Source organism: Dipodomys ordii, unplaced genomic scaffold (assembly GCF_000151885.1).
Source record: "Dipodomys ordii isolate 6190 unplaced genomic scaffold, Dord_2.0 Scaffold7, whole genome shotgun sequence".
NCBI classification, from domain to species: Eukaryota; Metazoa; Chordata; class Mammalia; order Rodentia; family Heteromyidae; genus Dipodomys; species Dipodomys ordii.
The window spans coordinates 11026103-11042661 of NW_012267223.1; the positions used below are offsets into that span (position 1 = coordinate 11026103).

A 16559-nucleotide genomic window follows, 5' to 3' on the forward strand; every position below is an offset into this window, starting at 1 on the left:
CTACTCACGGTCTCTTTCTCTTCTACCCCTCCCTCTTTCCTTCCTTGGTTCCATTCTCATATCCATCTTTATATCCATCCATGCCTCTTACATACATGTATCCATCCATCCACCCATTCATCACTATCTCCACACCCATCCATTTGTCATCCATCCACCATCTATCTATCTGCCCATCCATCCATCATCTATCCATCTAACTCTCCTTCCCTCCTACTCACTGTCTCTCCCCCTTCATCCCGTTTCCTTCCCTGCATCCATTCTTGTATCCATCTCTATATCCACCCATGCTCTTACATACATGTATCCATTCATCATTCATTTGCCTACCTATCCACACATGCATCCATTTAACTATTATCCATTCATTTTTCTGTCCATCCACTGATCCTCAGCCAACCAGCCAGCCATCATCCATCATCCACCTATCCATCCATCATCCACCAACCATCCTTCCACCCATTATGCATGCATCCATCTATCCATCTACCATTTATCTGCCATCCATCCAATCACAGAGCAACTAGTGCTTCCATCCACCCTCTAACCATCATCCAAGCACCATCCATCTATTCCTTTACCCACCCACCCACCCATCCATCTACACATTCATTCACTTATCATCCATCCACATGTGGACACCCATCATTTTCCTCTCAACAAAACACCCCATATTCTTTAAAAAAAAAAAAAAAACCAGAGGCAGGGTGTTTTTAATATAGTTATCTTGCCACTTAATTGGCTTCTTAATGGTGGAGGAGCAGGTTAGTGCCTTTCTTCTGCTACTCTAGTTCACGATCTGATGAACACCCTTATGTTTACATGCTTTCCAAAGCACTTCCTTAAGGAAGTGAGTTAATTTTTACGGCTTAAAAAAATACACATCTAGGGCTGGGAAGGTGGCTCAGCGGTAGAGCGCGTGCCTTGCATGCTTGAGGCCCTGGGTTTGATTCCTCAGCACCACATAAGCAAAAAGAAAAAAGCCGGAAGTGGTGCTGTGGCTCAAGTGGTAGAGCGCTAGCCTTGAGCTGAAGAGCTGAGGGACAGCGCCCAGGCCCAGAGTTCAGGCCCCACGACAGGACCCAAAAAAAAAAATACACATCTACAAACATATAGCAGTAATCACCTTCCCTTCACCTCCTTATCTAGAATTAGCCTTGCTTGTATTTGTGGGATGGGCTGGATTTTCCTTAAAAGCAAATTTAGTTGCAGACAGCAAATTCCTGCTTAAGGACCATCTGTGGTGCAGGCCTTCTTGGCTTTGAGATGTGGTGCTTTAGAAAGCATCTACCTCTGTCTTGGAAGTCCCTGTGCCAAAGCCACTGAATTTGAATTTAAGTAGTGGGTCCTAGGATCTAATAGAAACACAGAGGGACAGAAGAACAAGTTAAACAGCACCGGAAAGTAGCTACCAAATCCAGAATGTGGGATAGTCTACTGTGGGGGTAGGGAGGGCTGCCAGCAAAGTATTGTCCACTGTGTGCTTGCAAATAAAGTTTTATTGAAACACAGATATGCCCACTGGTTGACACATCATCCTTGGCTATTTTTGTACTTACTCCAAATGGAGCTGCACATTGGTGATAGAAATGCCATAGCTTTCAAAGCTTAAAAGCATTACATGCTACAGAAACAGTGTCCTGACCTTGCCTGTCCCAACAAATCGGCGACATGAAAACAAAAATGTAAAAAAAAAAAAAAATAGAAGAGATGAAAATAAAGAAGTTCTTTCAACAAAAGGTGCCAGAGCAACAGGGTAGCTACATGTAAAAAAAAAAACATTAACTCCACACAAAATTAATTCGCAACGGCCCACAGAGCCAGATATAAGATGCAAAGGTCTAAAATTCCTGGAAGATAAGAGAAACACATAGATGACATTGCATTTGGTGCCGACTCTTTAGATCCAATACTAAAGGCAGGGTGCATAGAAGAAGGAATTGAGAAGCCGGATTTGGCTAAAATTAAAAACTTCTGCTCTTCCTGCAGATACTGTCAAGAGAATAAAAAGAGAAGACACAGACTGGGAGGGGAAAAAATGTTTGCACAACAAATATCTGATATAAAGCACTGTTATCCAAAATACCCAGAGAGCTGAAAAGTCAACGCTAAGAAAACAAACATCCTGATTGAAAAATGGGCTCAAGTCCTTGACAGACACCTCCCCAAGGCAGACACTCAGAGAAGAAGGCAAACGGCCTAGGAAAAGATGCTCCATGGTCTGCCATGAGGGAGAGGTAAGAGAGAGCAGCCAGGAGGCCCAGAATGGCTGAGCTTACAGAAGGAACTGACTTTGCTGGTCCTGGCTTGGGAGCGCATGTTCACTCACTCACAGTTGGTGAGGGGAGAGGCAGAACATACCACCTTTCCAGAGACAGGAGGGATGGTTTCTTGCAAGACTAAACATATGCTTATTATTACCTTTCCATAAAGAAAACTTAAGAAAAAGCAAAGAGGCTGGATGCTGATGGCTCACACCTATAATCCCATCTACTCAGGAGGCTGAGATCTGAGGATCACTGTTCAAAGCCAGCCCAGTCAGGTAAGTTCCATGAGACTCTTATGTTTAATTAACTACCAAAAGGCTGGAGTGGGGCTGTGGCTCAAGTGGTAGAGCACCACGGCTGAGCAGGAAAGTGAAGGGAGACTACCCTGGCCCTGTGTCCCAGGACCAGCACACACACATGAATTATTTATTGACATTGGAGGAGAGGCATGATAGGATTTGAAGAGAAGAAGTAGGTTAAGGAATGGTATATTTCTAGTTCTTTTAAAAGTGGCACCCTAATATTATTCTCGATTAGGCACAGTTCTGTTCCTCATTACTATTATTTTTGGCTTAGCTACATTTTCTGTGTTTTCCTCCTAAAATATAATGACCTCATTGTATAATGAAAATAAACATTTCTATTCATATGAATAATGCTAAAACGGATGATTTCAGGCTTGGCTTAGATCTGGGCCTGGATACCAACTGGAAGTGTCGTTTTGGGGTTCTTTTACATGGGTAGCCTGTATCTCAACCCCTGTGGCCTCACCTCTGAGGCATGGCTTTATAATGTGTCACTCAGGATCGGGTGGCTGGCACTAACGCATCACCTGGTCATTCAAATCCTTTCTAGGCTGTCTGCTCAGGGGACCCTGGTATGTTCGGAAGCTAGAACACTGCCCTCTTCCCTCCCTCCTTCCTTCCCTTCCTTCTTCGGATTCAGGATTGAACTCAGGGCCTTGTGCTTGCTAGGCAAATGCTTTACCACATCCCCATTCTTTCTTTCTTCTAGTTTGTTTTTCCAGACAGGGTCTCATGCTTTTGTCTGGGTTAGCCTCCGACTAAAATCTTACCTCTGACTCCTGAGTAGCTAGGATTCTAGATATTTGCCACTACGCTCAGCCTAGAACAGGTTTTATATTCTGGACACATATTAGAATCACCTGGGAGCTTTGAAAGTGTTGAGATTCCCCCCACTCCCAATGTAGCTCAGGAAGATGGAGGACAGAAGGACTCCCCTCAGAACTACACAGGCCTGGAGGGGAGATGTAGGTCTGGAGCTGACAACCAATTTGGGAAAGGGGGTGAGAGATCAATTCTTTTCTTTCTTCCCATCTTGTTGTTGTTGTTGGTTGTGGGGCTTGAACTTGGGCCTGGGCGCAGTCTCTGAGCTCTTTTGCTCTATCACTTCGAGCCACAGCGCCACTTCCAGTTTTTTGAGTAGTTAGTTGGATAAAAGCCTCATGGGGACTTTTCTGCTTGAGCTGACTTTGAACTGTGATCCTCAGATCTCAGCTTCCTGAGTAGCTAGGATTATAGGCGTGAGTCACAGGCGCCCAGCTTTCTTCCCATCTTATAAAGATTGTTCTAGGTGGTAAATTTTGATGGTGAGGGCCCATACAGGAAGCTGGGGGAGGAAGCTGCCATTTGTAGGATGTTGCAGGGAACCCTCAAGAGTGAACATAGAGAAGAAGAAGCTTTTTTTTTTTTTTTTGGCCAGTCCTGTAGCTTGAACTTCTTTTGCTCAAGGCTAGTGCTCTACCGCTTGAGCCACAGCACCACTTCCATCTTTTTCTGTATATGTGGTACTGAGGAATTGAACCCAAAGCTTCATGCATGCTAGGCAAGCACTCTACCACTAAGCCACATTCCCAGTCTCGAACAAGAGACTTCTGAATCCTTTGGTTCTCCAAGACTTAGTTGAAGAGGACTAAAACTCGTGATCCTTTCCCAAATAGAAGTGGACAACACTTTTTTAAATAAAGTATTGATTTAAAGTGTTACTGTGGTAGTGGCTCATGCTTATAATCCTAGCTACTCAGGAGGCTGAGATCTGAGGATCCTGGTTTCAAAGTCAGCCCAGGCAGGAAAGTCTGGCCACTGTGGCTCAAGTGGTAGAGCAGTAGCCTTGAGTGAAAGAGCTCAGGGACAGTACTTAGGCCCTGAGTTCAAGCCCCATGTCTGACAAAGATAAAAAAAGAAAGAAAAGAAAAAAGGGTTACTGAACGAACATAGCCTTTTGTTGTTGTTGTTGTTGCTATATACTTTTCCAATTTAAGGAGCTAAAAGTGAATCTACTGCATGTTTCCAGTCTGAGACTCACAGCACTGAGCCCTGGGTTCTCTCCCAGGACCTGTTCACACTTAGGATATTAATGTTTTAAAGAAACAAGCCCAGGATAGAGTATAATTTGTTTTATCTGCCACTGGCAGATAAATCAGGGCTCTTGTTTACATTTGGGTTGGCAGGTGGCCATTTTCCTAAAGGTCAATGCTGAATGTGAGTTTTCTCAATGTGGGGTGAGAAACCGCTTCTCTGAAAGTCCGTGTTGGTCAAACCCTAGAGTCCATTATGAAACCTGTCGTGTGGTCACCTTGTCTGTAGTGTGGTCGGCACACTGACCTCTTCTCAATGACCACCAGATGGCGCCCCAGGACTTGATTGCCTCTTGCAGCCAAGGGGAGGCCATTTTTTTCAAGAGGCCCCATAGCCCTTCCAACCTCCATGCCCAGAGTATGCCAAGGGTACTGCCCAGTGGTTGGAGCAGCTATGCTGGGCATCTCCCCTTCTAAATAAGTTACATTTGTTTCTTGGCCTTCTAGAGCTTATGGGAATGAACCAGGGGACACTACCATCCTGGTCTCTTTTCATGGGGTGGAGTGGGGCATGTAGTCTGGGTGTCACTACCCAAGCTTGGACACATCCTGGCATTTACACCTTTCTTGGCTGCTTCTGTCCACAGCTTCTACATTGGCATCCTGAGTGGAACTGAGTTCCTGGAGGCCAAGTTCTGTTGCCCAGGTCTCTGCTTCCCCTCAGGTGTATATGGGGGGTATCCTCAGCTGGGGTACTTTCCCCTGTCATACTCCTCTTGGTGGGTCATCCCCTGGGATCAGCTCCTGCCTCAGCCCTCTGGGGGAAGGAAGTCTTCTGTGAATATTAAAGTAAGACCTGAAGATCTGCCTGCACGATTAACCAGATGGTCTAAATTGTGAAGAAGTTACAGTCATATCTGAGGCCACAGAGAGCAATTGGGAGACTCCATCCTGAAAACCTTTTTCCTGCTCCTCTCCCTTCTCCCTTCCTTCCTTTCTCATTTTCTAAGTCTCTTCCTCTTTTCCAGTCCCCTCTTGGCCTTTTTCAATTCAGCCCTAAGTAGCTTGGCCCACAGGTATTTGTTCACTTATTATTATTTATTATTGTTTTGTTTGTTTTCCTGGGGCTTGAACTCATGGCCTGGGCACTGTTTCTGAGTTGTTTTGCTCAAGGCTAGCACTCTGCCACTTTGAGCCACAGCACCACTTCTGGGTTTCTGGTGGTTAATTGGAGATAATTTCATAGAGTCTTTTCAGCCTGGGCTGGCTTTGAACTTCGATCCTCAGATCTTATCCTGCTGAGTACCTAGGATTACAGGTGTAAGCCACTGACACCTGGCTTAGGTGTTCGTTTATTTAGCATGCTGGGCACCCTCTCACCCCTGCTCCTGGCCCTGTGAATGGCCCCCAAGGGTGAGGCCAGGCCCCAGTGGTCACACCTACCTCCATGTGGCCACACCTATTTCTCTGTGGCCACATCCACTTGCTGAAGCCATTCCCACCTCCCCGTGGCCACATCCACCTCCCTGTGCAGTGGCTGCTGGCCTGCGTGCCACCTGCTGCTACTCTTCTGGCTCTCCCTCCCATCTTGTCCAGAGTAATGAATACCTGATGGTCACTCGGGGGTCGTGGGTCACTCCGCACACCATGGAGGCCTGTGTCCCTTTGATGACACTCTGGTCCTGTGGGGGCCTGGTGATGCGAGTCCGAGCTGCAAGACAGGTGGACGGTGTGGTGAGCAGGAGGTGGCCTGGGGCCATGATTCAGGCCATGTGCCTGGGTGCTGAGGGTGGGCCAGGGCAGAGTCTCACACAGCATGGCTACCACAGTGAAGGTCCAGAGGGCAGCCTGTAATCCTAGCTACTCAGAGGCTGAGACCTGGAGCATGGAGGTTTGAAGCCGGCCTGGGAAGAAGAGTTTGCAAGATTCCATGTCTAATCAGCCAGCAAAATGCCAGAGTCTGCTAGAATACCGGCTGTGATCAGAAAAGCTGAGGCCTTGGGTTTAAGCCCTGGTACCAGCACACATATAAAAACTGGTGGCTCAACCCTGTAATTCTAGCTACTCAGGAGGCTGAGATCTGAGGATCGCAGTTTGAAGCCAGGCCGGGCAGAGACAACACCCAGGCCCTGAGTTCAAGCCCCAGGACTGGCGTGCGCACACAAACACACACACACACACACACACACACACACACACACTCAAACCCAGAAAAGGCCAGGTGCTGGTGGCTCATGCCTATAATCCTAGCTACTCAGTAAGCTGAGATCTGAAGATCATGGTTTAAGGCCACCTCAGGCTAAAAAGTGTATGAGAGTATTATTTCTAGTTAACTAGCAAAACACCTGGAAGTGGAGGTGTGGCTTAAGTGGTAGAGTGCCAGCCTCAAGCTTTTTAATACAGCTAAGTGAACTTCAAGCATGAGGTCCTGAGTTCAAGGACCAGTTCCAACACAAAAAGAGAACCTTACTCATGTAACTGTAATCCCTCTGTATAGTATTTTTACATATATATTTCTATATATAGATAGTATATATATACTATCTCTATAGTATATATATATAATATACTATATATATATTATCTATCTATCTATCTATCTATCTATCTATCTATCTATCTATCTATCTATCTATCTATCTATCTATCTATCTATCTATCTATCTATACTATATATAGTAAAAGAAAAAAGACAAAGGAAAACCCCAGAAGGATTACAAAGGACCAGATGCCTCTGGGAAGAGACTCATTGCTCACAAATGAGGGGATGTAAGGGACAGAGAAACAGAAAGCCGAGAATGGCCAGAGTCAGCTGTCAGATCAAGCCAGGTTAACAGGGTCTACGCATGTCTCAGGCGGATGGCTTCTGCCCAGACCCCAGGGCTCAGCCTGGACAGGGGGGGACCCCAGGCCCATCGGGGTGAAAAGCCCCCTCAAGCACCTCACTCCAGGCTGGGGTGGGCGGGGCAATCTGGCAGGTGGCTGTTGAGTAAATGAGCTCCCTGGAACGGGGCCTTGCCTGCCTGTGGGGTGGCATACTGTCTCCGGTTTCCTGGCATCACAGAACTTTCTAGAGTAGTAGTGACAGGGGCTGTCTGGCCCACAAAGCCAAAAATATTTACTAGCTGGCCTTTTGCAGGAAAAAAAAATGCTGATTTCTATTCTAAAATAAACCAAGTGAGCTCTGTGATCACCCGAGCTCTCTCAAGTTGGCTCCCAGGCGGTGGAGGGCTCTTCGCCCCCTGGTCCCTGGCCTCTGAGTTAATTTGTCACTGTCCCCCTGGCTGGAGGAGCCCCACCTGGCGTGGCTGCGGCTGGTGTCCTGTGTCCTTGGCACCCAGGGAGGAGCAGAGCCCCACCCACCGCGACACTCACCCCACACCACCAGGTCTGCGGAGGCCTCGTCCACCCCGCGAGAGTTGGTGGCCAAGCAGGTGTAGGTGCCCGCATCCGAGATGTGCGTGGGGCTGACCAGCAGGCTGCCCGACTCCAGCAGCGTGAAGCGTGGCAGCTGCACGGAGCCGCTGGCCAGGATGCGCTCTCCTGTGGAGACATGGGGCGGGGCGGGGATCAGGTCCCTGACACCCCAGCATCCCTGCTCCCTCATGGGAGGTTGTGCCGTGTTTGTAGAATGCAGTGGCGGCAGCCAGGCCCAGCCTTGCCCAGGCAGGAGACAGACTGGCGAGGCGGTGATGGGCATCCTGCCGCAGGGCACAGGACAGGACAGGACAAAGTCACCTTCTGGGGAGCCAGGACAGTGATGGATGAGGCAGAGGGGAGGGGTGAGAGGCGGGGTGGGGAGGGACAGGGGCTGTGGTAGAACAGGCCTCATGTATGGGGACAGGGAGGGGAGGCTGAGGGTTTGGGCCGTGTGTGGGGGGGAAATAGAAAGAGACAGACACAGAGACAGAGAGAGACAGAAAAGGAGAGAGAAACAGGAGAGTGGTAGAGACAGGCAGAGAGACAGAGGGAAAGAAAAAACTGAGAGCAAGAGGGACGAAGAAAAAGAGAGACACAAACAGAGACAGAACAAGACAGACAGACGCATGGACATACAGAGAGACAGGAAGTCACTGAGAAAATGAGAGGAACAGACAGATGAATGGGAAGGGAGTAAGAGAAAGGAGAGAGAGAGAAACAGGGATGAGGGGAGGGAGAAAGACAGAATGGGGTAGAGAGAGCTAGAGCGAGCATGCTAGAGACACAGAGATACACAGGGATGGGGAGAGGAGAGAGAGGGGAGGGAGGGAAAGGAGAGAGAGGGAGAGAGGGAGAGAGAGACAGGATACAGGCCATGGCTGTGCAGGCTAAGTCCACACGTTTGTCTGCGGGCTTGGCGTGTGCATTTCCACACTTATATGGCACACTGAGTCAGAGATGTGTCAGACGTAGCCAGGTCTCTGGATCCTGGATCTGCACCTGCTTCAGTTCCGCAAGTATATACCAGGCACTGCTGTGTGTTGGGCTCTTGTGTGAGCCCTGGGGAGACAGTTGGGGACCAAGCTGGAACTCCTGGTTCGGGGAGGGGGAGACACCAAGTCCAGGTTGGGGTTGGGGGGGACGTGGGCACACGAGCACACCGCCAGGGTGGTGATGGGGGCTCAGATGGGTGGAAGCATCCCGGGCAATGGGTGCTGGTGGGCAGCTGCCCGCAGCCCTGAGCTGCCTGGAGGAAGGACTGGCTCCTATGGACCATCACCCTAACAATGCTCATTATCACAGATCCTCTGCTTCTTAGTCTTCATGAAGTGCCCCAGACACAGGGCAAGGCCTCCATACTACCATCCAGGCTCCCTGATGCGGTGAGAAATCCCAATCCACAGGTCTCCCCAATTCCCTCAAGCGTGACGCACACGGCTCACACCTATCATCCTAGCTACTGGGGAGGCTGAGAGGAGGAGGATGGGGGCTCCAGGCCAGTGGAGGCAAAACGTTCTTGAGAAACACTCCCCCTCGTCCCACCTCAACCAATAGCTGAGCATGGTAGCACATATCTGTCCCCCCTCCCCCCCCCAACAGAAAACAAAAGCTGCCTGCTATCCCCGCTCTCACGGGAAAATAAATAGGAAGGTTGAGTTGTCAACAGGAGGATCTCAGTCAGGCTGGGGTGGGGGCGAAGGGGTGGGGGTGGGTGGGGAGAGGTGAGATGCTACCTGGAAAATAAAACTAGAGCAAAAAAGGGCCAGAGGCATGGTTCAAGTGGTAGAGCACCTGCCTGGCAAGGGTGAAGCCCTGAGTTCAAACCTGAGAACCTCCAAAACAACAACAACAGCAGCAAAAATATCTTCCGGGACAGGGGCAGATCTTGGAAGATGCAGAGCTGGGCCTCAAGCCCAGGAAGGCAGCACGCATTGCACCCTGGGATGTGTACGATGGTCTCTTGGGTTGTGCAGTGTGCAGGCTTCTCAACGGCCCTTGGGGAACCAAGCTTGGCTGCTCCCAAGCTTCGTCTTTAGGATTCTGGTAGATCCTCATGCCGCTTCCCCCCTAAATGAATGTCCACTCCTTCTACCTTTCTGCCAAGTGATGGCCGGCCGGGGTGCCCCCGAGGTCTCACATGCCAGGACCACCGACATGCCGTCGATCACCGTGCTGTCCAGGGGGCCTCTGGTGATATTGGGGGCGATACCTACAGACAGACAGACAGACAGACAGAGACAGACAGAGCAGGACCTCTTAGCTACCTGGAAGCTCCAGACAGCAGGCCAGGGGTTATGCGTCCACAAAGGGACCTCATCTTTCCTCTCCCTTCCCCTGGGGTCCCAGACCAGGCCTGGATCCCTGGGCCTCCCTCCATCCAGGGCGAAACTGAGGGCCCAGAGAGCAGCTCACACCCCCGTGATAGGGGGTGGGAGACTCATCGTTGAGGCTCTGAGTCAAAGGCAAGAGCAGTTGGGAACTGGCCCGGCACCGGTTCTCGTCTCTGGAAACCTGAGCAGTTGCGGTCTTAGGGTGGAGTTGACTGAGCCCTCTTCAGGACCCATGGGCAGACCCAGAGGAGCTGGGCCCTCTTATTGGTTTCTTATTGTGTTGCTTCTTTTTATTGTATTTTATTTTTTGTGGGTCATGGGGCTTGAACTCAGGGATTGGGCGCTGTTTCTGAGCTCTTTCTGCTTAAGGCTAGCACTCTACCACTTTGAGCCACAGTGCTACTTCTGGTTTTCTGGTGGTTCATTGCAGATAAGAGTCGCAGTGCCTCAAACTGTGGTCCTCAGATCTCAGCCTCCTGAGCAGCTAGGATTACAGGCATGAGCCACTGGCACTTGGCTTAGTACTCCCTTCCTTCCTTCCTTCCTTTTTTTTGTCGGCTGTGGGGCTTTAACTCTGGGCCTTGTTGCTGTCCCTCAGCTCTTCAGCTCAGGCTGAGCACTCTACCACTTGAGCCACAGTGCCACTTCCAGTTTTCTGGTGGTTCATTGGAGATAAGAGCCTGGGACTTTCCTGCCCAGGCTGGCTTTGAACAGTGTTCCTCAGATCGCAGCCTCTTGAGTAGCTAGGATTACAGATGTGAGCCACCGGCACCTGGCAGCACTCTGTTTCTTTTTTTGGGGGGGGGGTCCGGTCGTGGGGCCTGAACTCTGGGCCTGGGCACTGTCCCTCAGCTCTTCAGCTCAAGGCTAGTGCTCTACCACGTGAGCCACAGCACCACTTCCGGCTTTTTTCTTTTTGCTTATGTGGTGCTGAGGAATCGAACCCAAGGCCTCAGGCAATGCAAGGCAAGCGCTCTACCACTGAGCCACCTTCCCAGCCCAACACTCTGTTTCTTAAAGAGCCTGAGGACTGCTGGTGGCCAGGACCTTGGGGACAGCTCCATGGGTGTGGCTGGCTAGTGCCACCAGGCTCTGAGACCCCAGGGCTAGGCCTGCACATGGCTCCCACAGGGCCCTGGGCATTTGGGGCACTGCCCCTGGGCAGTGGCCCTCAGGGTCAGACATGGAACCAACTTACTGGTGACAGCCAAGTAGGTGGAGGTCTGCACCTCTCCAGCCGCGTTGCGGGCGAAGCACTGGAACATGCCGGTGTCATCGGGCACCAGGCTGCTGATCTGCAGGCCGCCGTCGCCCCGCTGCCTGTAGCGGCTCAGCTTCTCCACCTCCACCACGGCCGCGTCCTTATACCAGGTGATGGAGGGGGGCGGTACACCTGGGGGGGGGTGACACGGAGCGCCCTCAGCTGCCTGCCAGGGAGACCCTGCACATTCTGGTTTCTAGAACTTTTTCACAAGTGTGACTTTCACTTTAGGGAGAGGGAGAGGATGTTCTTAGAGCAACAATGCTCACATTCCTGGGGTTATAGGAGGAATGCCATGAAAATGGAAAGCTATGAGATCAGTTTACCTGGGCACTGCTGGATTGGACACGTACTAAAATTAATTAATGGCAGTGCTGGGGTTTGAACTCAGTGCCTTGGTCTTGCCAGGCAGGTGCTCTTGTCACTGAGCCACGCCTTCCTTCCTGTTTTGCACTCGGCATTTTCAGGATTGGGTCTTGCTTCCTATGCAGGATGCAGCTGGACTGCAGCCTGGCTACTTTAGGACTCCCATCTCAGCCGGGATGGCAGGCGTGCTGTCACCACACTGAAGAGGAGGCTCACAGGCCGCTCTGCCCTGCCAGCCAAGAACTGTGATCCCCCTGTCCTCAAAGCTACAACGGCAGGCTTGTTCCCCAGCATTCCAGCTGGGGGTTAAGAAGAGGTCCTGAGAACTTTCCTCTAGGTTGGCCTTCAACCTCTATCCTCCTTTTCTCAGCCTTCCATGTAGCTATGATTACAGAGCTGAGCTACGAGTGTCTGGCCAAATTAATTATTTTTTTTTTTTAAACTTCAGAGCTTAGCAGAGATTTCCATGTGCTGTTGAAAACTCCTAGTGGAGGCTTGTGGTTCCCAAACTGATCTGCCTACAGAACCGATGTTGGGGAGCAGGCAAGAGGGGCCACTGTCCCCCATGGAGGCCTCGGCATTGGCTTTCTCTGTGGGCTGTAATAGAGGTGAATGGGGCTCCCTCATCCCTGAGCCTGGCATGACCTTCTTAGAGGTGACCCCAGCTCTACTCCCCTGGGTCTCTGCCCAAATGTGACTTCCCCCAGAAGTCCCCACAGGAGCCTAGGAGCACCCCACAGCTCCCTTCCTTCCCCAACCCGCTCATCCGTCTCACAGCACACATCTTGGAGCCCAGGCTGTGTCTCGCAATAGATGGAGTGGGGGTCATTTAATTGACAGCCTCTTTTCTCTCTTAGTGGTTCATAAAATAACGAGGCATCTCCCGGCCCTGGTATCTTCCGTGAGAGGAAAGCGGGCCTCTTAATTTGCCTATCTGTTTTCTTATCTGCTTTGCATGACCGTAAGTTCTAAGCCAGGTGCTGTGGCTCAAGCCTGTAATCCTAGCTGCTCAGGAGGCTGAGCTTTGAGACTTGAGGTTTGAAGCCAGCCTGGACAGAGACCCAAAGCAGGGGACTCTTATCTCCAATTGGCCAGCAAAATGCTATGCTGGCAGTGTGGCTCAAGTGGTAGCATTCCAGCTGTGAGTGTAAAAACTAAGCAAAGGCTTGAGGCCCTGAGTTCAAGCCCAGATACTGGACACACACTCATGAAAAGGAAATGTAAGTTCAAAACCAAGAGGGATTTGGTTCTTTAGTTTATTCTTACTTCCTGGCACCCAGAGCAATAGAGGCGAGCGAGGGCCTCTTTGCCTTCTCTAGTGGGGCCTCAGAAGGCATCTGCCATACTGTTCTCCCCAGGTTGTTCTCCCCACCCCCCAGGTTGCATCCCCCCCAATTTCCTAAGGAGAGAGGCTGGGATAGGAAAGGCAGCAATTCTCCACGCCTGTGACCCCAGGGTTAGGAGATGGAGCCCCAGGATCAGCAGCCGAGACGAGACTCCCAGAGACACGACACACCCAGGCCTCTGAGTTCTGACATCTCCGCGATCTGGCTTTGTCCACCCACTCCCAAATGCCTGGCAATTGGTCACCCGTCTTGCAATGATGGTCATTTGGATTCATTTGTAACCCTCAAGTTGAGGGTTGATTTCTAGCCTGAGATGATGGTAATTTGCTGCCTTCCTGGGCCTCCTCGTCTCGTTCAGCCTGATGTCCGCTGGGGTTTGCCGGTGTGAGGACAGAGCTGGGAGAGGCTGGGGGTTCTCATCCCCTCTTCCCTGCCACCATGTTACCTTTGGCTCGGCAGGGGATGTCCACCACCTTCTCCATCTCCGCGGTGACGTGTCTCTCGGGCTCCTTGGTGAACTGTGGAGGCTCTGGGGGGGGAGAAGGGAGGGGATCAGCCATGCTCCTTGAGATCTAGCCACCCTGATCCCCCCTCAGCTCACCCAGCACTGAGAGGTAGGCGCCCCGGGCCACAGGGCGCACGCTGCTGCTCCGGAGTACCGCCTCACACTCGTAGTAGCCGGCGTCGCTGACGGTGGGGTTGGTGATGGTGAGCCGGCGGCTAAAGTCGCTGATGCCACTTGAGATGGGTACCCCGTCCTTCTTCCATACCACCTGTAGCTTGATCAGGGGTCTGTGGCGGCGGTGGGGTGGAGGAGGGGGTGGGGGAGAAGTGGGCTTTGGTGCAAGGCTTCCCGGGGGTGGGGCAGGTGCAGGAAGGAACACTGGGTGAAGATGGCTGGTCCTGTGATCCGCTCCCACCCCACTTCTTGGGTGTAAACTCTGGGGCAGGTTCCTAAAGGGCTCCAGGCCTCAGTTTCCCCATCTGTAAAGTGAGGGAACTGCGCCCATCTTGTGTGGCAGGGGGAGGGGAAGTGGACTAATGCAGGGTGCTCGGAAGCCGGAGCTCGGGACCCTCCTGGCCTGATTTTCCCCTCTAATCTCCCTGGGTGCCGGGCCTCCCGCTGCCCATGGGCGAGGAGGTGACCACAGGAATGTCACATACTAAAATCTGGAGACAGGAAACAAGGATGGACAGACAGACAGATAGACCCTCTCACTCCAATTCTTTTCCTCCAGTTTTAAGAGCTACTCAGGAGGCTGAGAACTGAGGATTGTGGCTTAAAGGCAGCTATGGTGAAAAAGTTCATGAGACTCTCATGACTAATTAATCACCAAAGAACTGGAAGTGGAGCTATGGTCAAATGGTTGAGCAAAAAAGTTCAGGGACAGAGCTCCGGCCCTGAGTTCAAGCCCCACTATCAGCCAGAGAGAGAAAGTATGTGGAGAAAACATCCAGGTAAGTCTAACCCCACCTCCCCTAACCCTGGGGCCAGGGGCAGAGCTTCCCAGAGCTTGATGATGTTAGATAAGCTCTCCTCTGCAGGACTTCTCAGGGCCTTTAACAGGCATCCTGGCTGTCTCTCCTGTACTCATGAGATATCCGGTCTCCATGAAGTATGTGTTCAGAAACCCTGGGACAGGCATCCACTTTCCAGGACACCTGACCTGGAGGTGACCGTGGATCCTTCACCTGAGTCCCCTCTGGTGACAGCTGTTGCTCTCTGTGGGGTTCAGGTCCGGCGGGTGTCAGGGCTCAGCTGAGGGACTCAGGCCGCTGGCAGGGCAGGGCTCATGGGTATTGTGTCTCAGCTGTGGGCTTGGCCAGCTGGGAGACACAGGCAGGCGGCTTATACCCTCCCTGGATGGTGGGTGGTGGTGGTGGGAAAACACCTGTGTTGTGTCATTGTGTTGGCAGGAAGGGGTTGTGCCACCCACCTGGCATTGGCCACACACTCCAAGGTCACCTCGGAAGTCCCGGTCACCACGCTGGTGTTCCTGGGCGGGACGATGATGGTTGGTGCAATGGGGTCGGCAGGGCCCCCGACATCTGTGGAGAGGTCAGGGATCAGCTGGAGGTGGAGACCAGAAACCTCATCCCTGCCCAGCCAGACTGGTGCCACGCCAGGGCTTTGTCCTCGTGGGGTGAAGACAGAAGCTCTGGGCCGACCCCAAAGCTGTATCTCTAGACACTGACCCAAGACCCTTACTTCCCCCTTTCCTAAGCTCCTGGGGAGCCCAGCTCAGCCCTACCCTCATCATCTGTCCTTGCTACTGCCTTCCAATGCTTCCTCTCTGCCTCAGTTTACCTTGTTGTTAACCATCTCACTGTCTGCCACCAGAGTGCAAACTCTCCCTCGTGAGTGGAACCATGCTCCCTCTCCCAAATTCATGTCTGCCTGTCAGCTGCAAGTACGGACAACGTGGATGGAAGAGGTGTGAAAGAAGCCACAGGGGCCAGAGGGCGGGCTCTGGACGTGATGTAGCCATTATTTGTTCTTATGAACCAGACGAGGGAAATGAGACATCACAGGAGAAGCCATGTGGAGACAGAGACTGGAGATAGAAAGCAAGGAAGAGAGCGGGGCGCCGGTGGCTCATGCCTGTAATCCTGAGTACAGGAGGCTGAGATCTGAGGATCGTGGCTCAAAGCCAGCCCGGGCAGGAAAGTCCGTGAGACTCTTATCTCCAATAAAAACCACTAGAAAACCAGAAGTGGCGCTGTGGCTCAAGCAGTAGAGCGCTTGCCTTGAGCTGAAGAGCACAGGGACAGTGCCCAAGCCCAGAGTTCAAGCCCCAGGACTGACAAAAAAAGAAAAAAAGAAAGCAAAGAAGGAGAAAGAGAGGGAGGGAGGAAGGAAGGGAGAAAGGAGGAAGGAAAAAGGGAAAGAGAAAGAGGAAAGGAAGTAAGAAAAAAGGAAGAAAGGAGGGAGGGAGAGAAGGAAGAAAAAGAAGAAAGAAATGAAGGAAGAAGGAGGAAGGAAGAAATGGAGAAGTGAGGAAGGAAGGAAGAAAGGAAGGAGGAAGGCAGGAAGGAGAAGGAAGGAGGAAGGAAGAAGGAAGGAAAGAAGAAGAAAGAAAGGAAGGAAGAAAGGAAGGACGTTTCTGGACGGTTCACATTGGGGTGCTGGCATGTCTTTTGTCTCTTCTTGCTTTTTTTTGGTTGTTGTTTGTGCCAGTAGTGGGGCTTGAACTCGGGGTCTGGCACTATCTCTGAGCTTTTTGGCTCAAGGTTAGCACTCTTCCACTCGAA

At 51.4% G+C, this 16559-nt stretch overlaps 1 protein-coding gene across 1 annotated transcript in view; it reads right to left on the reverse strand.

Moving 5' to 3' along the window:
• Sdk2 (sidekick cell adhesion molecule 2) overlaps nucleotides 1-16559 on the reverse strand; it is a 121264-nt gene that overhangs the window by 62382 nt on the left and 42323 nt on the right. The window contains exons 5-11 of the mRNA XM_013037715.1: nucleotides 15245-15356; nucleotides 13909-14099; nucleotides 13753-13836; nucleotides 11533-11727; nucleotides 10097-10213; nucleotides 7960-8127; nucleotides 6193-6295 (exon numbers count right to left, since the gene is read on the reverse strand). Coding sequence (XP_012893169.1) covers nucleotides 6193-6295; nucleotides 7960-8127; nucleotides 10097-10213; nucleotides 11533-11727; nucleotides 13753-13836; nucleotides 13909-14099; nucleotides 15245-15356 — 970 coding nt within the window. The remainder of the gene's footprint in view (nucleotides 1-6192; nucleotides 6296-7959; nucleotides 8128-10096; nucleotides 10214-11532; nucleotides 11728-13752; nucleotides 13837-13908; nucleotides 14100-15244; nucleotides 15357-16559) is intronic.